General features: G+C 42.1%; 1 protein-coding gene across 4 annotated transcripts in view; it reads left to right on the top strand.

Annotated features, from left to right (window-relative positions):
• Positions 1–2,230: 2,230 nt before the first annotated feature.
• The window catches only part of Robo1 (roundabout guidance receptor 1), a 376,555-nt gene continuing 351,287 nt past the window's right edge, over positions 2,231–27,498 (top strand). For all 4 annotated transcript variants that reach the window (XM_050148900.1, XM_050148897.1, XM_050148898.1 and 1 more), the window contains exon 1: positions 2,231–2,402. In XM_050148900.1, coding sequence (XP_050004857.1) covers positions 2,348–2,402 — 55 coding nt within the window. In that variant the 5' untranslated portion in view covers positions 2,231–2,347. The remainder of the gene's footprint in view (positions 2,403–27,498) is intronic.

The raw sequence follows: 27,498 nt of genomic DNA, 5'->3' as shown, positions 1-27,498 counted from the left end.
TTTCAGTCAGCTTTCTCAGGATTAAGTTGTTTTTCACTTCTCAAGGCAGGGTACTCTTAACCAGGTTTTTTTTCCATAGACAGTTGCTCTGAGTTCATGGGTCGGAGGACCCATGACCAAAATGAGCACACAACCTTCTTTTAAACTTCTGTTTTAGGGAGCTAATGCATGCACTCACTTAAGGGAAAACTAGAAAAGGACAGTAGCACACACACACACACACACACACACACACACACACACACACACACAATAATGCAAATCCTCCTCACCTGCTCCTGTCCTACAAAAAGTAAAAATAAATCCAAATCCTCCTCACTTGCTCTATCCTATGTTACCCGCCATAGGTCAAGGAACCAAGTACTTGACTGTGAGTCATATACCACATGACTTTACATGGTCATATACATACCATAACTTTAAAACAGTAACTTATTAATAAAAACAATATCTGTAAGTGGCAACACCTATCGCTTATTTTTACGGAACCTTTAGCATACATTATATGGGCTTTCAGAAGAAACAGTGATTCACAAAAAATATGTCTGTCAACTATCCCAGGCATGTTTTATATTGACCATAACTGACCTAATCATGAGGTAGCCCTACAGCCCCCATTTTTCAAAAGGGAAGATAAGGTTGGTAAGGCACAAGAATAATAGCTAACTGATACCTGTTACCTTGAAATTTAGGAGGCCATCATTGCAAACTTTAGATTATATGTAGCTTCCCCCAAATAGTTCCTCTTCTTTAATTATTAACTCTACTATGTACAAGGTACCAACTTGAAGAGACTCTTCTGTAAATACAGTGAAGTAACCAAGACTTAGCCCCTCAATCCTAGAATTTAGCCTTTCTATGGGACGGACCCCTAGCAAATTCAATGAAAATAGAGTATCCACGTACTGATACAGTCTATATCTTTCACTCTGTCCTAAAGCCTCTTTTCTGATAGATCCAACCAGTTTTTTGTTTGTCTGTTTAATGAGGACGGGGAGAAGTGAAGTTATTTGGGAGTTTATTTCAGTCCCCTGAAGCGGTAAAGAAGAGGTTAAGAGGGACCTGGAGGATTTTTGAAGTCTTTGGTTTGGGAGGTTCCATTTGGAAAAAGGTGCAGGGGAGACTGTGATGACAAGGGACCCAAGACAACTTCTCATTCGCTTAGATTTCTGCTCCTGAGAAGTTGAAATTTCACCTGAGGGCGCAATTGGGCACTCCGGGCATGTGGATGGAAATATTAACAAGCAGAACTTGTCTGAGCAGCGCCACTGAGGACATGGCAGGGATCGCGCGTCCCCTTTAAAGGTTCCCGAGCCGGCCTGGAGAGGGAGGAAACCCTGAGCGGCTGGGACTGAGGGAGAAACCCACAAGCCGCTGAGCCGAGAGGAGGCAGCGTGAGAGCACAAACTTCAGACGCTGCAGCCCCGGGCGGAGCTCGGGCGAGCCTCGGCAGCATCCTCTTCTTGCTTCTCTCCACTAACTCCCGGACGCCCGGAGCTGCTTCTCCGAAGCTTCCAGGAGCACGGGGGTGAGAGCCGTCACCCGGGGAAGTTTGGGCTGTAGCTTGGTTCGGAGGTGCTTTCCGCGCGCCCCAGTGGAAGCAGGACCCAGGGCGATGCTGAGTGCTGCGCCGGGCTGGGGGCGCCCGGAAGGCGCGCTTACATCCGCGGTCCTGTTGCGGTCCCCAGTGCTCTCCGCATCCCGCGAGTGATGGGAACAAGGGCCCGCCCAAGCAGCCGCTGTCGCCGTACCGCCCCTTCGCTCCCTCCTGGCGCACGGAGTCACCCAGGCGCACCCCGTGAACCTCGAGACTGTCCTCTCCAGCTGCCGCCGCTACCTTGACTGCAATCACCGCCAGAGGGTGGCCGGCTACGGACTGGCTCTCCAATAGACGGAGGAGCACTTTTTTGGGGGGCCCCTCTTCTTCTGTGCTCACACCCCAAGTTTGCAATCGCCGCGTAGCGGCGCCCGGGCACACGCAGTGGAAGCGCACGCCGGGAGGCTCAGCAGGACTGTGGAGGCAGGAAACCGCACAACTGCGCCTCCGTTTCGGCTCTTTGTTGTTCGCCTTGGATGATCCTTGGAAGTGACCGAGCCTCCTCGCAAACCGGGGGTCCAGGGAAGGCAAACCTTGGGATTTTTCTTTGCATAGGGCTCTGAGGGTTTGACAAGCCTCCGGAGAGGTCGACGAGAAACTGCCCTCAAACTCTTGGCGGATTGACTCACGTTGCTTATATTAAGCCTTTGTGTGTAGAGTGTATGGTGTGTGGCTTCCATAAATTTGGAGATCCCCGCTTCTGCTCCCTTCTCTTGGCATGAGACTGTATGCAGGACCCACCCGAGGACAATGATCGCGGAGCCTGCTCACTTTTACCTCTTTGGATTAATATGTCTCTGTTCAGGTAACCTGCACTCTTGATCTCCTTTACTTGATCGAACCCTGACCCCTGAACTGACTCTTAGCGACCTCTCCCTTCTAAGGCCAAAGGGGGCTCGACCCTTCCAGAACTTCTACGGGAAAAGGTTTCTAATTTCCCATTTGAGGTTGTCCATTTGGCCTTTCACCCCAAACTCCCCTGAAACCTCCCCAAATCTCTTGGTATACCCGGCCTTTCACCAAGTTCAGGGCACGCCCAGCTTACTCTAGGCAAACGCTTGTCTAAGCACTTGGATGGGAGGAAGCTGCGAGTTGTCCCCAAGTTTTGGTTTCCAGGATGAGGCCAAATGAGTATCATCCATCTGAGGAGTCCTAAGGGGTGCTAGAGTGGAGGGGGGAGTTGTGTGTGTGTGTGTGTGTGTGTGTGTGTGTGTGTGTGTGTGTGTGTATGGAGTGGGGAGGAGGGCCTGTGATCCCCACTCCCCAGGAATCTGGTCCCCCAATCCACTCCCCCTCTTCCTAGCTCAGGGATTTGTTAGAAGTTGTTTTATGTAACCAAAGTCTGTAATTAGATTCGATTCTGAAGTAACTTGAGGAAATAACTCCTTTCCGTGGTAGGATCTAAACTAGCCATTGCCTGGCTGGGCTTAGAAGGGAAACAAACGGGAGGTTGCCAGTGTCTGAAAGTTGCCTGGTAGTCTTTATTGGCGAGACAGAAGAGGAGGCTGCCTTCGTATTTGTGGGCTGAACTAAAGAGTTCTGCAGTCCCATATGAAGTGCTGGAAAGAAACAGCTTAGGATACCTTCTGTCCAAAGAGCAAGCACTCTTTTCCTGCACTCCTTAAGACTCTTCAACGATGGGCGACTGAACCATGAACGCAACTTCTGCTTCTTCCCTTTTGATAAATTCTGGTTTCAATCATGGATCCAATTTCAGGCCTACTAACACACACTGAACCTTGGGGAATTATTATAGTCACATACTGAGTGAGCTTCAAGTTGCATCAGGGCCTAAATGTTAGAGTCACTTAATTTGCATAATTATGAAATAATTTTGAGGTTACTTTGAACACTTGTGGTCTATGGTGAGTCTTCATGGTTAGATCAAAGCTTTTACTGAAGCCAAGAGGCTACAAGAAGGGGGAAAAAAAGAGAAAAGAAAAACCCACAAGAACTAAATGATAGTAAATAAAGCCTAAAACATGTAAGCTCCTGAGAGATGGTTCCTTGGCGGAGAGTTAAAAGGCACATTTGAACTCAGCTCAATAGGAAACACACTGACTTGTTACTCATGTGAAGAAAACAGACATTGGAATCTCAGCCTTGACTCTCTCCTCTGTGTCACAGTGGATGGATGAGAAGATTAAACCAACTCTTTGGGGGCCCTTCCCCCGCTCCCACTTCCAACTTCCCCTTTTCCTGTGGCAGCCTTTCATCCCAGTTTGCATATCTAGATGATTGAATAGTTCTCCCTTCCCCATTCTCAGCCATGGATTCAAATCAAAAGCATTAAGATCTGATCTATCTCTCTGTGGGTTTTTTTTTTTCAATGCCTCCCCTTAGTTTAATTTACAGCCCCAGATACCTTTGAGATTTTTCTGTTGATTCACCTTCTCTGTTAAAGTTTGTTCACGTGTGTAAAGGAAGGTGTCAATGTGATGAGTGTCTGGAGGGGCAGATTATCCAAGATAGGGGGATTAATGGTCATTAGTCACTGTTGGAGCGGAGTTTGTGTATGTTGGGACATTTTATCATGGCTGTAGATTAAAGAGAGGGTCACGTTAATAGGGTATCCCTGAAAGCTGGTCCTGTCAGCCTTCAAATTCTGTCTTCAGTTGGGAAATTGTGTGTGTGGGGGGGGGTGGAGTGGAGTCCTCGCTTGTGTTTAATAATTTGAACAGTACTGAGATCCCAATTTGAATAGATATGGGACATGTTTGGAATCTTAGCACCAACATGATTTCTTGGCTTCATTTTCATTTGTTGTCTGTGTGAGCCACTGAGTTTGTAGCCTTCAGGTTTCCCTCGAGTTGTGATGCCTGTCTGCTTTGCCAGGATCCAGGCCAGAAGTGGCTTTCTAGCGCTTTCTACTCACTCACATTCTACCTGGAGCTGTTTATTCCTTTGATAACTTTCTCTTATGCTCCAAGTTCCTGGGAGACCAAACCGTTGGACTCCTCAGGTGATTTCATGACACTGGTCTTCTGGAAAGCACCATGATTGATTTAAAAAAAAAAAAAGAAAAGAAAGAAAGAAAAACCTAGCAGAGTTAGGTAAGTGACTAGTAACTTGGATGTACCCAAGACACCTGGACAGGGAATGAATGAAGTTCTTGAAAGATTGTGTTTCATGTTTTGCCTCCAGCCTGAGATCACAGTCTAGCACTTGTTAATGGAGTGTATTTAAGAGAAATGTGGTGAGCTTAAATAAATCAAAGTGTACTGCAGGGCTAAGGCGCCTTCGACAAGATTTAACCTGTAAAAGCATCTATTGATTGTCAGTTCTTTTTTTCTCTCCTTTTTGTTTTTAATGCTGGCTGCCAATTTAACAAAGTCTACAGTTATCTTCAAAGAGATCATAAACTCTGTTTTGGTGTGTTGATGGCATATTGAACATTAAGTATTAAGTCTGAGAGTGTTTGCTTTTAGAGTCTTACAAAAACTTAATGCTATAAAAGTACGGATTCTGTGAAGCAAAAGTTTGGGCAGAACGTGGATATATTTTTGGAAATTCATTTTAAATGTGAATTTCTCTCTTCAGTTGGTATACCTGGGTTCCTGCTTATGGATATGTACTTTTGGGGGAGGCGAGGACTATTAGGGGCTACCCGGAACAAAACTGAAGTCTCTCAGGAACTGAGACCACATGTTCTGTCATAGACATCTTACTGAACCCCTGGCTCAAACTTACTTTCAAGTGAAGAAATGATTGGATTTCTGTCAGACTTAGGGTGAGATCTGAGTTTCAGATGCAGTGTATGTTCTCCCGGGCTCGCTTTTTATTTTTTGGGGAGCTGTGCTTCTCTGGCACAGCTTTCGGTAAGTTTCACTGGTTGTTTGGGACAGCATCTCCGCTCTCTCCCTCCCCCTCCCTTCTCTCATTATCTTCACTCCTAGCTCCTCCCCACAAGCATTTTGGTTACATTAACACATGTTGATTAGTTTTTAAGTTTCAAAAATATATCATTAGTGTGTGTGCGTGTGTGCGTGCATGTGTGTGTATATGTGTGTGTGCGCGCACATGCACACGCACAAGTACTTTGGTGCCACAGTGTGCCTGTGGAAGTCAGAGGGCTACCTTATGGAGTTGGTGCCTACCTTCTACCCTTTTGATGCCTTGTCTCTTTTTTCTCATGTGTTGTGCACTGTGCACTAATTGGCTGCCTGCCTCTGGGGCAGCGTCCTGTCTCTGCCTCCCAGCTCACCACAGGAGTTCTAGGATAACAGATGAACAAGCCAATCCAGGCTTTGCACGTGGGTCCTGGGGACCATACTCATTGGTAGGCTTAGGCATGTTATCTGCTGGGCTGGCTTGCTGACCCATTTTCATATCTTTTTAAAATATTTAAACATACAGTCTTGTTGGATTTTAGATATAAATACCTAAATTCTTCATGTCTTGAAAAATATCTCTGTCCCCCGATAATGGGTCCTTTAACACCTAAGATTTGTGGCTGAGCTGTTGAAAAAGAGAATGTTTACCTGAGGAGGTTTTTCTTGAGTTTTACTATGACAAATGAAATACTCTCATGTCAAAGTGGTATAAAACACTCTGCTTCAACTAAGAGTGACAATTGTTTACTTATTTTTTTATAGCGAGCAGATTTTAGCTGTAGCAGTGTTTATAATGGAAAATAGCTGGACTCCAGGAATGCAATTGGAAGGAAATTTAGGAAAACATTACTTAGGGAAGGTCCTAAGTGTTCGAGCCTTCATCTGTTAACTTCTGCGCTCTTAAAAGATGCTTAGGCGAGATTTGAGTTAATTTTTAAATTTTACTTTTGCGTGTGCGTGTGGTAGATGCACGAAAGTGTGGGTGTTTCTGACTCTGCGCACAGCGTCTAGCGGGGACAGCAAGTGTTCTGCGCTATCACATTTAGCCTTATATTTTTGAGACAGGTTCTCTCATTGAACTTGGAGCAAGGCTGGCAGGCAGCACACCTCAGTGATCCCTGTCCATGCTGCCCTTAGCACTGGGGTTCCAGGCTTTGCCTGACATTTTATGTGGGTGCTGGGAATTTGAATTTAGATTCAAATGCTTACACAGCAAGAACATGCAGAATCATCTTTCTGACTCTTTATTTCTTTAGAAAAATGTCCAGTTATTAATTCAGAAATGTAAACTGCCCTGAAAACTTGATTTTTTTTCAAAGGTTGAAATTATAAGGAAATCAAATTAGGCTTAAGGTAATCTATATGATATGTAAATTTGGGAATTCGAAAAAGTAAAGGGAATAGAAAACAGAAACATAAGTTTAGAGAATGTACTAGAGGATGAGATCTGTAATTATGAGGTGTTTGTTTCTTTTATTTGCACGAGACAGGTCTCATTAAGTAGCCCTGGCTAGCTGGAACCTAGAGATCTGACTGCCTCTGTCTCTTAAATGCTAGAATTAAGGCCTAGTCCTTAATCTAGTTAAAATGTATGGAGGAAGTGTAGGATGGGGATGTAGCTTTGAGTAGGGTGTTTGCTTATCTTGTGCAAGGCCCTGTTCTGATTCTTAGCCCTGTATAATAATTCTCTCTCTCTCTCTCTCTCTCTCTCTCTCTCTCTCTCTCTCTCTCTCTCTCTCTCTCTCTCTCTCTCTTTCACTCACACACACACACACACACACACACACGCACAGGGGTGAGGGGATTGTAGGTTGGATGCAGAAGGTAGAGTCCTTTCTAAGTGGATTCCCCCTTCTGTCCATGTTCCTTGACCCCACACAGCAGGAGAAGCCAACTAGGAAGACTGGGGATTCGTGAAAATCTGATACCATTGTCCGTGCTCTGTGTTTGGAAAGTCTGTGAAGAACTGGATATCTTATATTTTATAAAAGTAAAATCAGCGGAAACCCATTCAAATCTTTAATGCAGTGAAAGGATTTCTTTTAGGGTGTGGTTCCCAAGACTTCAGCATCTTGTCTGTGCCCTAAGCAAAGGAGCAAGTGCTAAAGAGCCATTGTATCATCATCACACCTTTTCCTTAGAGGAGGAAAGTGAAGGGGCAGAAGGGGATAATTAAAGAATGCGAAATTCCGGGGCAAGGAATGAAACTTTGTAATGGCTTCCATGACTGCACGAATCTCCAACTACCACTTAATAAACAATCATCACTATCTTATGCAACATTTATGAGCGCCCTATGGCAAAGGTAGTGGTGTGCAGGTTACATACTTATTTACCTTTATGGTTGTGGGACATCACTGAGGAGTTGGGAAATATGGATGAAGCTAGCTTGTTTCAAACTCTTTATTAATGGATATTGTCCAAGTTGAAAAAGAGAACTGAAGGTAAAAAAAAAATATGTCTCAATCACCTTTTACTTTACCCCATGGGAGGAGACTGTGGTTTGAACCCTTGAGAGTTTGAAAGGGAGACTTATGTTTCCTGTCGTTAAGAAAATGGTCTTTAAACCTTTAGATCACCCAGGAAGAAAGTCCACTCTTTACATCTAACCAGATTGCTCTCCGCTTTGATCCCATCTGGGCTGAAAGTAGGGGACTCAGTGTATGTCAAAACACGGCCTGCTGGAGGTACAAATGCCTAGAGATCCCAAGTTGTGTTTGGGAAAATGAATGCTGTTCTTTCATGCACACTTCAGGAGAGATTTTTTTTTCTTTCTGAATCTCAAGGAAAATAATTGGTACTTGTCAGGGAGGAGCCTGCAGAGAGACAATCATTTCCCTCCTGGTTGCTCTTCCCCTCTGGGTGAGCTATGGGCTGGCAGTCATTGAGCAGGAGATGAGCCTTCTGCTTGATTGCCATTCGCAGATGACTCTCTTCATGGTTACTGATCATGGGAGGGTTGAGCATTAATACCTGGTTGATCAGCTGGTTGGAAACTGCTTATGCATAGCCAATAAAGCTGCCATCCTGTGGAGATCAAAAGACCACCTCCTTTACAACGCTGGATTAGAACGGTTTCCTTTTCTCTACCTGCACTTTCAGCCCTTTCGTTCAATCTTGCCGCTGACCAAGAGGAAGCAAAAAGATTATAGTGTACAGGGAGCTAGCTTTGATCTCCACCGCCCCCTCTCTCTTTCTCTCTCCTGATATTTCTAACACTGGATGGTGTCATGTTGCTACCTTTGTGGGAGAGCCACGCCTCATTACCCAGCATCCAAAATAGGCTTCAACAAATGCCCTTAGCTTCTTTTTCTTTGGCTTACACACATCTTATGAAAGTGTCGTTCTACACTTAAAAAAGTGTTTTGAGCAGCTCGACTGCATCCTTCTGATTTCATTCATGGAGAGAAGTCCCTCTGTGGCTACTGCTGGGCCTCGCGTAGAGTTGGAAAAGAGTGCCCACTGCTTGTGTTTCATTCATTCGTCTTCGTGAGGGTCTCTGTATGGATGGCAAGTAGAAGGATATCCAACCAAGTCTGACACCAGCTAGTCGATAGGTTTAATGCCTGGCCACTAGTTTGATACCTAAGTGAAGCTTTGAAAGCCCCACCAATGGATGCAAGCAATGCCAGCCGAGTGCTGTGCTTCCTGTAAAGTGCTAAGTGGTTGATTTACACGTGTCTTACAGGACGTTATCAGCTTTGATTCCTAATAAGGCAATGTATTCGAAGGATTGAATACAAACAAACAAACTCCAGAGTATTTGAAAAGTACTTCTTGCAATAGCAATTCACGGTTACATTTTTCAAAGATGCTTTTGGTTGTAGAAAGCAACAGGTTGGAAATATATTTCTCTTCCCCAGCTGTAGAGGCCCAAAGAGCAGGGAACAGTTCTCTGTTGTCAGCTTTAGAAGGCGTTGTCAGGTTTAGAAGGAACGGTCTCAGGATAGTCCCATAAAATTACTTGGGAGGACTTCTGTTTGCAGCTATAGGGCGTTCAATTTATAAAAAGAAGAGATGTATTTTTATTTTATGTGAATGTGTGTGTGCTTCGCTGGGTTTACCATGTGCCTACAGGAGTCCTCAGAGTCGAGAGGAGAGCATCAGATGCCCTGGAATAGAGTTACAGGTAGTTGTGAGCTGCCTGATGTAAATTCTGGTCCTCTGCAAGAGCAGGAAGTTTCCCTAACTGCTGAGCCAACCCTCCAGCCTCATGGGTCCACTTTCTCTTGCCACCTCCTTACAGATTCTCCAGTGGATGTGAAGAAAAATATTTGAGGAATAAGATTGTTAAGATGTACCTGTTTAGTATGTTTAAAAATCATTTCTGGTGCTCACTACCTCCTGATTTAATTGTAAATTTCCAGGACAACAGGAGATGATTCTCAGATATCATAAAGAGTTCAGAGCTCACTGCGCAGGGATGTTAATAATGGACCATTATGGAAAAACTTTAATCCACTTATCCTCATTTCTGGACTGTAGTGAATTGGGAATCAGAGTCCAGAATTGAACGTCTGTCCACGAATGTGATTCTGTGTCTGCTACAGTTAGCTTCAGTAGTCAATGTGCTACTGGGGAAGCTGGGGAAGGGAACCACAGTTGAGGAATTACCTCCATTGGACTGGCGGTGGGCATATCCATGTAGCGTTTTCATGATTATGCATGGATGTAGGAGAACCCAGGCCCCTCTAGGAGGTGCCATCCCTCGGCAAGGGGGCCTAGGCTGTAAGGGAAAGGTAGCGGAACCCGAGCCTGGCAGCATTCCTTCAGTGCTATTCCGCCATGGTTCCAGCTTCGGAACCTGCCTCCAAGTTCCTGCCTCCAGGGCTTGCCGCCCTGGCTTCCCTTCAGTGATAGACTGCACGCACGAAGGCAGAAGAAGCCTTTTCTTCCCCAATTTGGTTTTTTCAATGTGTGGTCACAGAAGAAAAAAAAAAGCAAACTAGAACAATATATTGATGTCCCTTCCAAGACTGTATAGTTGCAGATAATGCTGATGAGATGACAGAGTTTCATAATTTCTTCTCCTAACTTAAGTAGCCTGTGTTCTGTTACATTTTTCTTCTTTCGTATATGAGTTTTTTAAATCAATTTTTTTTTAAATTTGAAGTACCGATTGATTAACTAAATTCTAACTTGTCTCAAGCAATGTGCCTATCTCTTTCATCTGAAACTAAACCTAGGCTTTATAGTTGGATGGCTCTGAAGCTGGTGCTGTTTATGACGGCTTGCTTTAGATGGTGGCTTTTATCACGCCGAGCCATCACAGAAATGTTGCTTGCTCATATAACGGAATGAGTCCAAGCGCTTTTGTGCATGTTAACTACACACCTCAGGGTAACTCTAAACTACTTCGGCCTCTTGGTTTGTGAAGTATTTCAGTCAGCCCAGACCATTCAATTAGCAAGCTGTGTGGGTATAAAAGTGAACTCCCTCATACACCCTGTGGGCCAGAAAACTCATCAGTCTGTCCTTCTCCTCTGAGGAGAAGCCCCAGTCCCCCAGCAAGCTTTAATGAAGCTTGCTGCTACAGCTTTCCATAGTGAATGACCTTCTCCAGACCCACATTTCCTAAACCTAAGCAAATCGCAGGACAAGAACAGGGCAGCCAAGCCTCCATTTGGATAGCTCGGTCTATGTGAAACACACACATCCCTTTTTGAGGTCTTGGTTTTTCATCCGCGTGAATTCGGGTGGGGGAAAAGTGGAATAAGCATTGCCTTTCCATGAGCAAGGAAAGGAAATTAGTGAGGTGTTTGGCCTTTAACTGCTGGGAGATTATCACTCTTTAGAAGCACATAGTAAATATGCATTCACATGAGAGAAACCCAAGCACTATTAATTAAATGATTAATAAAATAACGAGTCAGTGCCTTATTTGCCCAGTTGTGTATACACTGACTCCGAAAGACAAGGAATCCAATGACAATGTCGCCGATAAAAATAGTAGTATTGATAAAATCAGGAGTTTATGGGGTGTCACTATCTTCCTGGCAAAGTGCTAACATGCCTTATCTTCCCACTTGAAGCAGCTCCATTCAGAAGGAATGTGTGCTGTTATCCCCATTCATCAATATGGAAACGAGGCTGAGAAAAGTTAAGCTCTTGATTATCATCAGGCAGTGAGTTGGAGTGAGGGTTTGAAAGCAGCTTGCCTGGTGTCAGAAGTTCTGCTCCTCACAGTTAAGCGCTGCGGAATACATCTGCTATATTGAGATGCCTGGGGTGTCTTTCCCTGGGTTGTTCCTGTAGGGAACTGGGCTGTGATGCCAACTTGATTCAGCTCCTTGTTGGGCATTAGATCTTTATGATTGCTGTCCTCTTCTCTCTTCTGCTTTCAAGTGATAGCTTGCAGAGAGGAAATCACCCTGGTATTGCCTTACAAACATGGCAGGACCGTGTAAAATTCAGTCCTGTCCAGTTTGGGAAATCAAGTTGAACTAGTAAGACCCAATCAAATTTTATGATAGTTCAATAGGCGAATTCAGTTCAGCCCCCCCCCCAGGGATTAAACTTTTCTGAGAAAATGATCATTGGAGATGAGTTGTTTTGGGTTTGGAAGTAAATGCTTTCTTGGTGATAAGATGCTATGGGTGACCTGGTTGGAGGCGCTGTGTTAGAATTAGTGTTTCTTTAAGGTCTATTTTTCTCCAGTGACAGGGTTCATAGCAAACAAAAAATACCTAGCAAAAAAAAAAAAAAAACAAAAAACAAAAAACAAAACTATCACTAGGTGATGGTGGTGCACACCTTTAATTCCAGCACTCGGGAGGCAGAGGCAGGAGGATCTCTGTGAGTTCGAGGCCAGCCTGGTCAGTAAGAGCTAGTTCCAGGACAGTCCCCAAAGCTAAAGCTACAGAGAAACACTGCCTTGAAAAACTAAATACCAACCCCCCCCACAACAAAACAAAACAAAACAAAACAACTCAAAAACTAAAAACCAAAAACTATGGTCATGAGTGAGCCTGCAGTCTTTATGACAAACAACAGCATAAATTGCACACTGTCAGACATGGACAGTGTGGTTCAGAAACCTTACTTTTTTAAAAAGGTTATTTTAGATACATTTTTTTGATTATGACTTTCTCAGGTCACACGTTATTTTCAGTGGTGTAGATGGGATCATGTATTTATATTTTCTTTTCTGTTTCTTGAGTTGACATAAGGCTTAAAGGTAGACTGAGCATTCTTCCAGTTTCTTTTCCAATGCCACAAGTAAAGAAAGCCCTAGCATTGTCTGAGGCCCTCTCTTTAATGAGATTTGGATTCTTACCCTAAATGTTTTTTTTAAGTTAGCATTTGTAAATATTTATTTTTACTTATTCGTGTATGTATGTGTGTGAGCAAATGTATTCCAAGGAGGGAGTGGAGAAGTCAGAGTACAGCTTATGTGAGTTTTTTTTCTCCATCCACTCCGTGTGTGCGGGGAGGACACTAAGGTCATCATGCTTGTGGCCACGTACCCCTCCTTGCTGAGCCCTCTCACTTGTTCCCGAGAAAGCTTTTCATCTGGTCTTAAAATATATCTCCTAATAAATGTGTTTGCATGCATTCATTGTTTGTCCTGTGCCGTTCTTTAATGCTACTTGTTTATTATATTATTTAGCGTTTATTTTTAAATGTGTGTGTGTGTGTGTGTGTGTGGTGTGTTTATACGTGTACATAGAAGTCAGAACAAAACATTAGATCTCCTGGAACTACTATGTAGGTCGTGGGAAATGAACCTAGGTCCTCTGTAAGAGCAGCAAGTGCTCACAAACCCCTGAACCATCTCTTCAGCCCTCTACTTGTTTACTAGTAATGGAGTTTAATAACACTGTTTCATCAAGCTGAGCTATTATTAGTCTAATAAAATTAATAATTGCTATCATTGTGTGTGTGAGGGGGTTGATGGACATGCCATGGGGCTTGTGTAGAGGTCGGAGGATTTTTTTAGAGTTTGCCTTGGGACTCCAACTTGGGTCACCGGGCTTACACATATCGGGCTTTATCTACTGATCCATCTGGCTGACCAGCTACTGTTTTTAATGTGTTTCGCAGGGATCTTCCTAAAGATAGCTTGAGGAATCTTAATCCTCATCAATTGAAGAATCCATTCTCTCTCTTTTTTTCTTTAACTTCAAATGTAGAAAACATGTAGCTTTTTTACTGGATCTTTCATTTTACGCCAGAGTTCTTACATTATGTAGACGCTAATCTTTTTTATTTCTTTATCCAGAGATTTAAAATGATTTAAGAAACTAGGTACTTGTTTCCTCAAGATCATTTCCTACTGAGCCATTTAGTCTAAAATCACAGTTCATGGAAAAATAAAGCAAAAGAAAACAGAACTTGTGAGATTCTGTTTTCTGCCTGATGGTTGTTTTTAATGACTGAAGGCTGAAATGTCACTCAGGGCCTGTTGATAGAAGAAAATGCTGAAATCGGGTCCGGGGCACAGTTAGCTGGAGCTTGCTATGGAGAGCTAGGACGTGCATGAACATAAACTTAACATGGTTTTCAGAGAAGCCGTAAACTCTTTTAACAAATTCTCCCAAGTGATAAGTAGTATATTAGTGACTAAATTCAAAATGAAATAACAACAGTGCAAGTCCTCAGAACAAGAACGGTGCACTGGTCACCATTGTTGTGGGAACAGTGTGCACAGTCACTTCCACAACTGACCTAGCTCCTGGTGCATGCTCCTATCCTGTATGACTCTGTTGAGTTTTCCTTTCCTGTCTTGGCTTTCCTCATTGTGGTCTAACTAGTTAACTGGTTACATTAATGGCTTATTTATTTAACTTCAAGCTTCTGCCTTGATTGGGCTCTGTTTACACTTCACAAATTGTATTTGTTGAGTGAGGCAAAGTAATCATCAGTTTTACTGTTTGTGTTTATTCTTTTGTCTTAAAGCAAATAAACAAAGACCACAAAAGCCCCAGTGCCCGGTAAACCCTGAGCCCCTGTTGAATTTAACAAATAACTATAGTCTTGAATAAGACAAGAGGTGATCAACACAGTTCTGAAGGTTTTGACTGATTTCGTCGAAGAGATGCATCACCGTGTTGCATTGAATTCCAAGCTAAGAAAATAGATTCAGGAAATAGAAGAAAGAAAAATAGGGAAAAGTGAGACTATGGCAAAATGGCAAAAAGCCGTGTGTGTCTATGTGCAAGAATTTATTGCCCGATCCTATGCTAGATGTCGGTTCCTTTCCTTTCATTATTTGTTTACAGATCATTAGCTGGTTGACAGAAATATTATCATGAGGGAAGCTTAATCGAAGAGTCAGTAATCAGTTCCAATCGAATATTAACCAGAGATGAAAATGAAGCAAGCCTGGTCTAACTTGTCAGGGAAAGCATAATTTAATTTGTGAAGTATTGATTTATACATGGTTTTGAAGACTATATCTAACATTTCTGTGAGGAATCTTGTGCATAATTCATAACTGTTTCTCAAATAACACTTGGAGGATTTCGTTAAGCACCATGGCTGTTATAATTTGGTCAGGTGGCCACAGAGCTATATATATGAGGAAACTTTCATTAACTGTTCCCCTGACTCTCCCGACAATACCTTGGCTATTTCGTGGTAGGTGTAAGTAAATTCTTTCTACATGTAGAATTTTTATTTTAATTTCATTTTGTTTCGCTGCCAAGTGCATGGGATTGCTTTTTGTGTCTGAACAGCTCATCGTGGGGGAATAATATGGCAGGGTCCCATCGGGGATCATTAGGGGCATTACTCATGGAAGACATCTATCAGGGCCGCCCTCCTCATGCTAAATTCGAGAGCTGCAGCTCAGAAATAATATGAGATGCTCACAGGCATGAGGCAGGGAATCACTTTTGAGTGGGAGAAGGTCAAGGCACGGGCAGGGAAGAGGTCAGAAGCAGTAATGTGCCCCGAGCAAGAAGAGCAGATGCATTTGAGGCTGGAAGCCATCCCCAGCATTTCATTGTCCACAGGAGGCATGTTTAAAGATGAGTATTAGCCGATACTTTGACAAAATAGCCTGCCAAGAATAACGGACTCTTCATCCCATGAAAGGGTGCCTGTGATTTCCACATTTCTTTGGAGATTATTTCTGTAGTTGAATTGCCTCTGTCTTCTTGATCTTTATCAGCTCTGGGACCAGAAGTCTGTTTCTTCTACTTCCTTCTATATAAACGCTTCTTTCTTTGTGACCATCGACATGTTAGATTTGTAGATTTTCTTATGAGAAAATACCTGTTTTATTATTTATTATTAATTACTTATTAGCGTATTTGGCAGAGCTGCCTCGTTAGGGAAACAACCTGGATCTCATGAATATTCCTCTCACCATCTTGGTTTTCCTGAAATCTCTTTTCTCTATCTGGGGGTGCTCTGCCTAGACCCTATTGTGTGGGTTCCTTCTCATCAGCTTTCCAGCACAGCTCGTGTAAACAGTGTATTTAGCCTATGGGTCTATGCAATGGGGAGGACTAAAGCTACCTGGTCCACATATATAGAGCTGAAGGGTTTGTTTTTCTAGCATCCTGTACAAAACTCCCCTTGCCTGCCTATGTACATCACGACTTCTGCGCAGATGGTTTCAGATCTCCTATCAGCCTCAGAGGGTCTATGATTAATTCATCAGTTATAACCAATACATGGACCTGTTTGTAAGTTATGAAGTGGTGAAGTGAAAAAAAAAACTGCGTTATGAGTTTCCTTTGCTTTGTTGGGAGGAATAGAAGCAATCAATATTTATTTATTTAATTCCCGTTTATCTATTTATCTGAGTCAGGATCTCAGTCGTGGTCTTTCCTGTGTTTGCTATGGAGATCAGGTTGACCTGGAACTCTGAGAGATCTTTTTGCCTCTACTTGCCAGGTACTGGGATTAAAGACATGTGCCACCACACCCACCGCCCTCATTTTTGAGAAAAAAAATATATACTTTTAGAAACAAGAAAGTGATTGATTGAAAGGAAAGGCCAGCATGACTGAATGTAATGAACTTGTTAAATGAATGTTTGTACAGTGTTAAAAACAAGCAAGTTGGCCTTAGAACAGCTTTGGGGTAGAAATGCATCAAATGAGATATAATATACAATAAGTGCACTTACTAAAGCATTGGGTCTTATACAAGTAATTGATTGGATGTCTATGCTAGATTGGCGTTTCTGGCTTTTTGCATGATATCTTCTATGGCCTCACTGTAGTGTAGTGAGAAGAAACACCGCTTTGACTGGGCTAGGTTATTATTGCGCTTTACTGGCCACCCAAAGGCTTTCCCCATGAGGTGGGGAAGTAGTTCCTCATCTATGTAATGCAAGCATCCACTAGTTGATGTTTAGGTTGCTTCCAGATGTAGGTTTGGTAGTTTTTACCCCAAAAGCAACCAACCCAAAAAGCTAACTTATCTTTTGCTGAGTGTGTTCTTGGTGTGATTTTTCTGTATGGTTCAGTGATTATGAAAGTGCAGGGTTTAACGGTACAATCTACTGAATAGTCAGTCGGCTTTCCCATGCTACTGCTTCCTTATTAGTAGGGTGGAGGTAAGTAGACAGCTACTTGATAAGAATCCTGTGCGAATGAAATACATTAGCATATGTAAAGTGTTTATAATTGGATTGACTTGTTTGAGTGTGTAGTTAAGTGTGAAATGTTGCATAGTCCATCACTAGTTTACCTATTGAGAGTGTTTGCCAAATCTTTTGAAAGATACTCCTTCTTGCTGTTTTACGGGTAAGGACCCTTTGGACCACGTCCAGCCTTAAAAACAGCTGTTAGGTAATACCCTCATGGTCAGCCCCCTAGAGGCTGAAGACAACAAACAAGCCCAGTGGGAAAAGTGTGATCATCTTTAAGAGAAAATTCCAGGTTCTTCCAGGTTCATTTGACAGGTCAGAGACAGATGGATTCCTGGGCACACTGCCATGCCAACGTGATAGCCATTTCTACACAAATAAAGAAAATATAATATTGTTTATACTGAATATGAAAATACCAGCGATTAAGACTGTATCAAGTTTCCTTTCCACCCCACCTCCAATTTAAAAAAAATGTTAATGCTTCTAAGAGGATTAAGAGATTTGCAATTTACTGTGAATTATTTTAATCAGATTAAGTATCCTCATTTGGAGCTCAGCGTGTGTGTGTGTGTGTGTGTGTGTGTGTGTGTGTGTATTTGTGTGTTGGGACCAGAGGCCTTCCTTTTTGCAGAAAGAGTTGGGCACTAAAGAGAAATGAAGTCCTTTTGGATCCTCAGATTATATGGGGGACTAGCCCTGGAAAAAGAAGGTCCAAAGGAGGTAGACTAGAATACTGCCCCTAGTTATTGACAATGTTCTGTGAATCCAGGAAACTATATCCAGCTCCCCCTTTTTACGATTTAGCCGCTACCTTCAGAATCCATAGGTAAATTAGTGGTATTGGACATGTGATTCAAGAACATGATGTTTAAACGAGCCCTTGGCACAGATTGAGAAATCCAGTGTGGATGAGAGAGTAATAGGGTGACTCATTAGTTTGCGAAGTCATTGTCCCATTTTGTGTCTGGCTGGCTGTAGTGTTGGCCTTATCACTAACAAGCTGTGTGAACTTGATGGTACGACTTAACTTTTCTGTACCTTGTTTTCTTATCTCTCAGGTGGGAGAAGATAAATAGAAAAAGGCGTATAAAATGTTTCTCCATTAAAAATCATTCAGCGATTAGTCACAGTTTCTGTTTAAAAGTAGATATAGGACTGATTTCCTGGAGTCCTAAATTGAGGTACCGAAGCCTTATAAAGGACAATTTGTTTTATTTTAATAAGATATCATTACATTATGTGCTTATTAATGAGAGCAGTTGTAAATTAAACTACTGACTAACTGACTATACTATTCAAAGAAAGCATAGTGTCCATTCAAAAAAGAGAGCAAATGGATGTTTTTGTTTATTTGTTTAATGATGCCGCATCTCCAACATACTAGGTCATCCTACTACACCTGAGTTATAGTGCAGCTCACATTGTGTTCAAAATTTCTATGTAATATGCATATGTATATAGTATGCATATATATAATAGTTCTTATTTCATTTTATCCCTTTGTGTGAATGTGTTTTGCAGGAAAGCAGCAGTATATTAAAGCAGTTTTATTTGCATGGTCTTTAAGTAATATCTGGTAACAGTCACCCGAGGTGAAATTGCAGAAGGGAGAGAAAATTACAGATTTTGATTTCATGACCAAGCTAGCATCCTGTTCTATAGTGCTGTTACTAATCTGTCTGTGATGCATGAACCTATGTGCTGTCTGTTTAGTCTCAGGTCAATGCTCCCCCTAAGCCTATCTTATGGGTTTTCTAGGGGCATTCCTGGTTACTCAGTTAAGGAAGCTTTCTCTGCCTTCCTGGATCCCAGACACTCCCAGTGACAACAATTATGTCTCCAAACTGATGCTTTCAGTGTTCCTAAATAAAAACTGCACCTAACAGAAAAACAAGGCAGAGCTGAAGAGATGGCTTAGTGGTTAAGAGCACTGGCTTCTCTTCTAGTGGACTTGCGTTCAATTCTTAGCACCCACATGGCAACTCACAACTGTCTGTAATGCAAGTTCTAGGGGATCTGAAACCCTCACACAGACATACATGCCGGCAAAACAACAAAGCCCAGAAAAAAAAAATATAAAAAGTAAATCATTTAAAAAGAGAGAAAACAATGCATTTTCCATTACTCCCAAATCAAATAGAGTAATCCTCTATTTAACAATAATCTAACAATCCTTCATGGTAACACATTTAGTATAAATTCAATAGGAAAAAAGAACTCAGCGCATAGTGTTTGGGTTTGTGTGAATGTTAACGAGATACATTTAAATATTTTATAGTTTCTTTTTGGGATCTGCAGTGTTAAGTCCTGTTGAAGCCACAGAAACATCTAGAGAATTTGAGCACTTCCAAGTAACTTTTAAAATTAATTAAAATATTTGCTTGGTAGTTTACTAAATCTGACCTATAAATAGAATGAGGCCTGTTCAATATTTTCTTCATTAAAAATGCAGTTGTAAAATTTATTTAATTTAGTGTGTGTGCATGTACACACACATGTAAAATGACATGTATAAAGTTCAGACAAGAGTTTTCTGGAGTTAGTTTTCTTTTACCTTAAAATGGTTTCTGGAGATCAGACTGACTTCTGTGCTGAGCCATCTCTCTAGCCTTCAAAGTGCTAATGTTTAAATTCTTTAGAATATTTACCATTCAAAATGACTTTTAGCTAGTTACCGGCTCTAGCTAAGAGGGGTTGAGACTTTGCTAGCAAATTTAGATATGGTTACTTCACTCAAGGCTTGTGTTGTTTCATCTGATACTCGCAGGAGGTATATGAATCACCAGAGCAGGACGGACAATGAAATCTGAATATTAAAAGAGATAATATGCTTCTTTCCAAGGAAAAGGAACATGGTAACAAATTAAATAATAGTAGGGAAAAAAATCTTCCTCCTAGTCTTCCTGTTAACCAAAGGAGTAAGAAAAAGGCAAATATTAGAACATAGAGAAAAGGAATCGTGTTGGTGGGCGAATCAAAGCATCTTGGGATTATGGTAGGCCCTCCTAACCTATTCCACACTCACAGCTTCACCAGCAATGGACTGAAATATTTGGAAAACAAATTTCATATTCACCGGCAGGCTTATTTTCTCTGTCATTATTTCTAAAATAGAATAGTATAATCACTCTTTGCATTGAGTTTCATAGTGTAAGTAATTCAGAGAATTTAAACTATGGCCAAGGATGTTGGAGGACACATAGAAATATACATGTGTTAAAAGCAACTTGCACAAGCCGGGTGATGGTGGTGCATGCCTTTAATCCCAGCGCTCAGAGAGGCAGAGGCAGTTTGTGATTTCTGTGAGTTCAAGGCCAGCCTGGCCTACAGAGTGGGTTCTAGGACAACTAGAGATACACAGAGAATCCCTGTCTCAAAAACAAACAAACAAACAAAAACACCAACCCCTCAAAACCCCCAGCAAACAAAACAGAATCAAAACCAAGACAACAAAACAAATAAACAAACAAAAAAATCAACTTGTACATCCTTGGATTTAGGTATCTATCCTTGGAGGTTCTACAGCCAAATTCCTGCTTGTCCTTAGGGAGGAGTAGAGTTAACAGATCTGGTGTCTATGAAAATATTTCTCACCAAAATACTGGGCGGAGTTGACGGGTTTCTTGCTCCAAGTTAGCCAGACTGAATTTCACTGTGTGGTGAAGGAAAAACATTATGGTTTTAGTTTTTAGGTAGGGAAGAAAATGTTTGTTTGAGTGGACTAGAAAGAATTCCCATCCGCCAGTCTGGTTCAGACTCTTCAGATAATGAAGGGAGGAGATGGAGAGTAAAGACAGTAGAGATGAAGACTTCAGGATGGTTAAACGAAGACAGGGAGCTGGAATGGGTTTTGTGTAAGAGGAAGGCATTTGGGCTCTCAGAGTAGCAGTTCAGGAATACAGGAGGGACCAGGTACAGAGAAATCACTATGAATTGTGCCAGCAGTACTTGAAAGTACCGGAAATGCTTCTGAATCATTGATTCGTAGATGTGGCTTTGGAAGTAACCCTAGCATAAGGGCTAAGAGAAGTTGCTCTAATGAGAAGCTTGGGAGTAAAGGGAGCAAGCAAGCCTTGAATAAAGCGAGCTCTCCCCACGTGCTTTATTATTTCTACTTGAATCACTATAATGTCTGGGCGTAAGATTAGAGGTCTTGTTAAGGAAGAGAAAATTAAAGGAAACGGTCATTTCTGAGTCTGTTGTAGTTGCATCCACTTCAGTTTTGAACAAGTTTGCTCTTTGCAAAGTATATTGCCATTTCAGTGAAGTACTATCGATTTAGGAGAAAACACCAAGGAGCACGGAGCCAGTTTCAATATATTTCAAATATGCAACTACCCGCTGAGTAATCACGATGTAAGCAATACCTGGAATAAAATTAGAGATTCAGGGAATCTCAGAGTGCTCCAAAAGAAATCTGGTGTGGGGGCTGGAGAGATGGCTCAGAGGTTAAGAGCATTGCCTGCTCTTCCAAGGGTCCTGAGTTCAATTCCCAGCAACCACATGGTGGCTCACAGCCATCTGCAATGGGGTCTGGTGCCCTCTTCTGGCCTGCAGGCATACACACAGACAGAATATTGTATACATAATAAATAAATAAACCTNCAAACACAGATACTCAATTTAAAAATAAAAATGGCCATTTGTTTTTGTTCTTTCTTTAAAAAAAAAAGAAATCTGGTGTGTGCATACTAAGACAGAAATTTCCCAGTGTCTGTGCATTGGCCGGCATCTGTTCCCCACCCAGCTGCAGTGGCCTTTACCTTATTGCAACAGTCCAAAGGTGCCGCCACTCTGCCACACTTCAGGGTTCATCGTTTGCGATGCTGGTTCTTCCCCTGGCTTCTTTGCCTAACCGCCACTCAGCACACACCAGACCAGTCAGTCTTCATCTACAGGAACACGTTTGTCTCTCATGCCCTCTGTCCTAGCTCCCCAGTTTAGAAGTTCCGCTGAATCAGACCTTCCATATAACATTGTCGTATATGTACATGTGTACAGTTTGAGACGGTACCCAGTGATAGTGTAGTATATTTTGTGATTTTTTTTTGTTTCCTTTGCTAGATTTTGAATAGTTTTTAGAATGAGAAGAGATATCTAGAACTCAACAGAATATCTCATATTTCAGCCTTGGTGGATGCTTCATTTAATGAGAAACATTCAATGTTATAGCCAATGCCAATCAAAGATAGTTAGTTATTGCTACTAGGTTTTTTTTACTGGTGCCTTCGAGTGGAAAACGGGACAAACAAGAATTAACACAACAGTAAAAAGAATTTTACTGTCTAGTGGAGCTAATTTGCTGATTATCGGAGAAGAATGGATCAGTTTCTCACTTCACAGCCAGGGTGAGGAACTAATTTAGAACTGTTCCCTACCAGACAGAAAATAGAAACGATGTAGCTGTTCTTTCTTTAACCAAAGTTTGTAGGAGGAAGAGAGGACCTTATCATAAGGATTTGCCAAGCTTGGTCCTGATGGTGCTTTGTACTGAGCGAATCTTTGTGTAGGATGCTCTGTAGGATGCTCAGTATCTTCCTTAGCCTGCCTCACAGCCTCAATAATGAGAGACAGACGTGGCACTGCCAACCTCTTGAAAGGGCACACCGCAAATAGAGTCACTCAGTTGAGAAATAGATTGCAGTGGGTAAATAAAATAGAAATATGATATAACACAAAGACATGTACCCTTTAAAGAGGTTGACAGTGTCACGTCTGTCTGTCATTATTGAGGCTGTGAGGCAGAGTTTCTCTGTGTAACAGCCCTCACAGTCCTGGAACCCCCTTTATTGACCACGCTATCTTTGAACTCACAGAGATCTGCCTGTTTCTGCCTCCCAAGTGCGGGATTGAAGGCCTGAAATCCACCCCACCCCACCCCATAACCAAAATTGTGGTCTACTTCTTATTTGGGTGGATATATATATTTCTCCCCATCGTGTAGCCTGTCACTTGGAAGTGGACTGATGTTCCTTCTTTCTGCCACCCTGTGCCTGTGTGCCGAACTCTATCCTCATGTTGTTTTTGCCTGTTTCCTCACATCTGGCCTATGGGTAATCATACACTTCGTTATAGAGATCTGTAGTTTGACAAGTCTCTAGTTTTAAGACTTGAAGAACCTAGTAGCAACTTTAATTTCAAGAGAACCACAAAAATAATTAGGAAAGGAATCCCATGTCTTACCTTAAAAACTGAGGAGTCCCGCTCCCAATGCTCGAGAAGGATGCATGCCCTGTACAGGCAGGAGCAAAGAGGAGATGAACACAGAAGGGGCTGCTGTTGAAGGAGTCAGCGGAGACCTCGTCTGAGGTGGTATTGGCCATAGAGAAAAGGGATCTAGGCTCCATGCATTGCGTGTTCAGGCTCTTCCTCCATGCCAGCATGACGGGCCTCCTCCTGGAGCACAAGCCCCACTGATGAGAAGAACCAGGCCTTGTGGATTTGTGTGATGCAGCAGAACTGATGGAAGGATTTCGGAGATACTTTGAAGGTAGAAATCTGGGACCTTCTGCATTTGCCCTGTTTGGGAAGTCATGGTAGTTAAGGAAAGGAAAGAATATCATTAATTCTTCCACTTTGATTGGGGTTTTTCTTTGTTCTGGTGCAGATGGAATTTGTTAGGATTAATTTATGTCAGTACCAAAAGGATAAAGTGAGTGCATCAGCTAACAGAGCAGACCCTTCTGGCCTGTGTGTACAACAGTCATTATTTTCCATCTGGCCGTCTAAACAAATGCCATATGAAAAGTGTCCTGGTAGGTTGAATGTATGGATTCATGTCTGCGAGGTATTTATAAACACACCATGTGAATTCTTGCCCCCTCTAGCATTTTAATGGCTTCACATTAAATGGTAGGTCATTATACTTTTCACTGAGACAGTGAAGGGTGATTAACTCCGTCTGGGTTCAACCAGTGTAATTTTAGAGGCTGCAAATATTGTTACAAGTCAGGTTAAGGTTTAAAGGTGAGAGTATAGTGAAGCTTGACTGCGCCACTTTTTCAGCCTCCGGTTACTGTACACAAACAAAGAAACTCTTGTTTTCTTTCCATTATGAATACAGGGGACAAATGACTTGCTTGTTATAGAGAGGAAAAAATGTGAAAATTAGGTTGGGCTACAATAAACTTCATGCTGTGTGAACCCATTTACTCAGTACTTCAAATTGAACGTTCTTTTCAAAGCCCTGTCTAACGCCGTGCCGACTTAGAAACTTTAGACCCTCGAATGGCCTGCCCGCTGTTGAGATAAGAGTATCGCAGCAAATGGCATCAGCAGATCTACCACCTCTTACATCGAGAAGCCAGTTCACCTCAATAAAACATAGTCACACAGTCTTAGGGGGAAAATGGCCCTTTTTCCTCTCCACTGAGTGTTTCTGATAGACCCAGCTCCCCCCAGATGCTTTCTAAGCGCTCTGTTTTCCTGCTAAGTACTGGGGTAATTTGATATAGTCTTTTCCTTTCCAATGGTTGGCTTCAAGTCATGGAGACTAGATCTCAGCCAAGGAATAGAGTTTGGAGCATAGGGCTGCTTGTGACTAAGGTATAGGTTGGAGTGTAAGACTAAATCTTGTGTGTGTGTGTGTGTGTTTAGGCCACAGGTTGATTTCTGATGTCATACTCAATTGTTCTCTTCCTTTTTTTCCCTTCTTCTTCAAATTTGACCTTTTATCAATTCTTTGTGTATTTCCCATTTTGATCCCACTAATTTCCTAGTCCCTTCCTATCTGCCCTCTACCCTTCTATCCCTTCCTCTTCAAACCCCGGGGATAAAACAAGATAAAATTTAAAAGAAAAAAAGAAAAGAAAACTCATTGTGGAAGCTATAGTGGGACACAGCCTTGTAGTCCAAATATTGTTTCTTGCCAGTGTTCATTGCATTGAATTGGTCTGGTTTGAGGTCTTTTGTTTTTGCTACATCATCAATACTGGGCCTTCACTGGGGTTCTTCTTGGGTATCCTGTTATTTTCTTATTGACCCAGGATTTGTCACTTGAACACAAAGTTTGATGTTTCTGCTAGTCTTGAGAGCCAACCTTCTCTAGGGATTCTCTGTCTCTGTCTCATGAGCGCTGGGTTGCAGGTGGGATACCATGCCTGCCTAGTATTTACATGACTTCTGGGGATCCAACACTGGTCTTCACACTTGTGGGCCGAGTACTATACCTACTCATCCATCACCAGATCCAAAGCTTCCTTTTAAAGTCATGTTTAGCATCTACCTTGATCATAAAAGCAAAGGCGAAATGAAGTCTGATTCTTTATAGACTAAGTTTATTTAAATGACCAGATTTACTGAAGCTAGTCATGGACATTAGGGTTGAACCTGGAACTAGAATTCAACATTCTAACCATTAAGAAAATTTTGATATCTGTTTAACAAATTGTATACTCTTTTCTTCCTTACTCTTTTATGCTCTTGGACAAATAGCATTGCTTTGATTGCATTTTGGCCCTGATGTGACAGGATTTGGTGGGGAAACATCATTTTGACGTAAGCTTTAAAGATTTTAGAAAACAGTGTGCTTTGACTGATTTAGAATAGATACAGGTGATGATTTAGAGTCCCACCCCAAAGTGGGGTGGGAACAACAAAGCAAATCTCAACAAACCTCAGAGGATTTGCAATGACATTCCAAGTAAATAACTTTCCTTTGGGTGAGCTGATTCTTTCCCCAGCAGGCCTTCCTGGCATTGCTCAAGTTGGAAAGGTTGGGGGAGATGAGCAAACCTAGTTCCAAGGTCAGGGCGGAAATGCAAAGGGCAAGGCTCTGCACTTAGCCTTGTGTCAACATTGTCATGCGCTAGTAAGTCTGGGATGATTTGACTGGGTTCCGCTACATATATAAATATATTGCACCTCTCCTCCAACTTCGCTTAAATGGTATTTAAATGCAGGCTTTAAGACCTTTATATTGCTGCCTAAATCAACCTGACATTCAAAAATTTAAAATTATGAGAAGGAAAATATTTTGTTAATGGTGTTTATTTAGGACTTGAGTGTGATTAATTAGATCTCTGTTTTTTTTCCCCTTGGAAGCATTTTGTGTGCATGTGCCTGAATGCACTCATGCACCTCTACACACACACACACCTCTACACACATGCACCTCTACACACACATGCATCTCTACACACACACACACCTCAACACATGCATGCACCTCTACACACACACACACACACACACACACACCTCCACACATACACGCACCTCTATACACACAAGCACCTCTACACACACGCAGTTCTACACACATGCACCTCTACACACACACACGCATCTTTATACACAATTCACTTCTGCACACACACATGCGCCTTTGAGAATATTAACCTCTAAACTGCTATCCTTGTATCACCTACTAGGCCATTGTGGAGGATGTCTCTGTTGGGAGTTTGCTTTTGAATTTTGAGCTTTGCTTTTAGTTCTCTTGTGTTCAGAGTTTATTTACTTGGTTGGGTGTGAATAGGAGAGGGGGCCCAAGAGTGAGAAAGATTGTAGAGGAATTGAGAAAGTTCTTGTTCAGGATTGTGAAATAACTCAGATGAAATACATGCAGCTTCCTGGCACTCTGGCAAACTAGAAAGACATGTGTACTGTCATCTCTAACGCAAGTCTTGGCATGCACCTGAGACCTCATTGTCGCTTTTGTTCCTGGTAAAAGAGACAAATCTGATTTACTTTAGAAATTTCCTTGAACAAGACGTTGGTTGCTCTGGAAACACTAGAAGGACACAAAGGTGCTTGAATTCCCTGTGTTCTGGGGTGAGATCTTTTCCTATGATCACATTACATTCGTAGACCTTGGCTAAGGCCACCGGAGTCTCTTGTATCTGTCTGTCCTAGTCTTTACTTTGAAGTTAGGAATGCAATTGGCGCAGACTGCAGTGCCAAGGGTCCTTGTGTTTACTTCTGTGGCTGCTGGGGAATTCTCAGTGTCTGTTGGACATCACAGTAAACCTTCACTTACTCTCCTTTGAGCAGCAAGCCAATGTATTATGTTATAGATAAAGACATCCATACAACATCAAAAAAAAAAAAAACCTCAGTGAAATGACCAAGTACTAAGATTTTTCCTGTGCAGGGTTCAAGTTTGGGCTGTTTTCCCCTCTTTTGGAAATATAGGCTCTACTAGTAACCATGGAGCCTTGTTTTATGTTTAGTAATTATGAGAATACATTTTGTATTTGAGGAACTTTTTTTTAAGTTCAATAGAAGTCCTTCCCATTAGTCTAGTTAGACTGTAGATAAAGGTCACTGTGGAGTAATTAATGGATTGGGAAATGATATGCAGAGATTGGCTTAGCTAGATTAGTTTAGCTTGATTCCAGGAGGCAATCCCTTTTGCCTAAAATGGCAATGGGTTTTTGATCCTACTGCACATATTGGCTTTGTGGGAGCCTAGGCAGTTTGGATGCTCACCTTACTAGACCTGGATGGAGGTGGGTGGTCCTTGGACTTCCCACAGGGCAGGGAACCCTGATTGCTCTTTGGGCTGACAAGGGAGGAGGACT

This window comes from Alexandromys fortis, unplaced genomic scaffold (assembly GCF_014885135.2).
Source record: "Alexandromys fortis isolate MF-2015 unplaced genomic scaffold, M_Fortis_MF-2015_v1.1 scaffold_4, whole genome shotgun sequence".
In the NCBI taxonomy this organism is placed as follows: Eukaryota; Metazoa; Chordata; class Mammalia; order Rodentia; family Cricetidae; genus Alexandromys; species Alexandromys fortis.
This window is presented reverse-complemented; position numbering and strand designations above follow the sequence as displayed.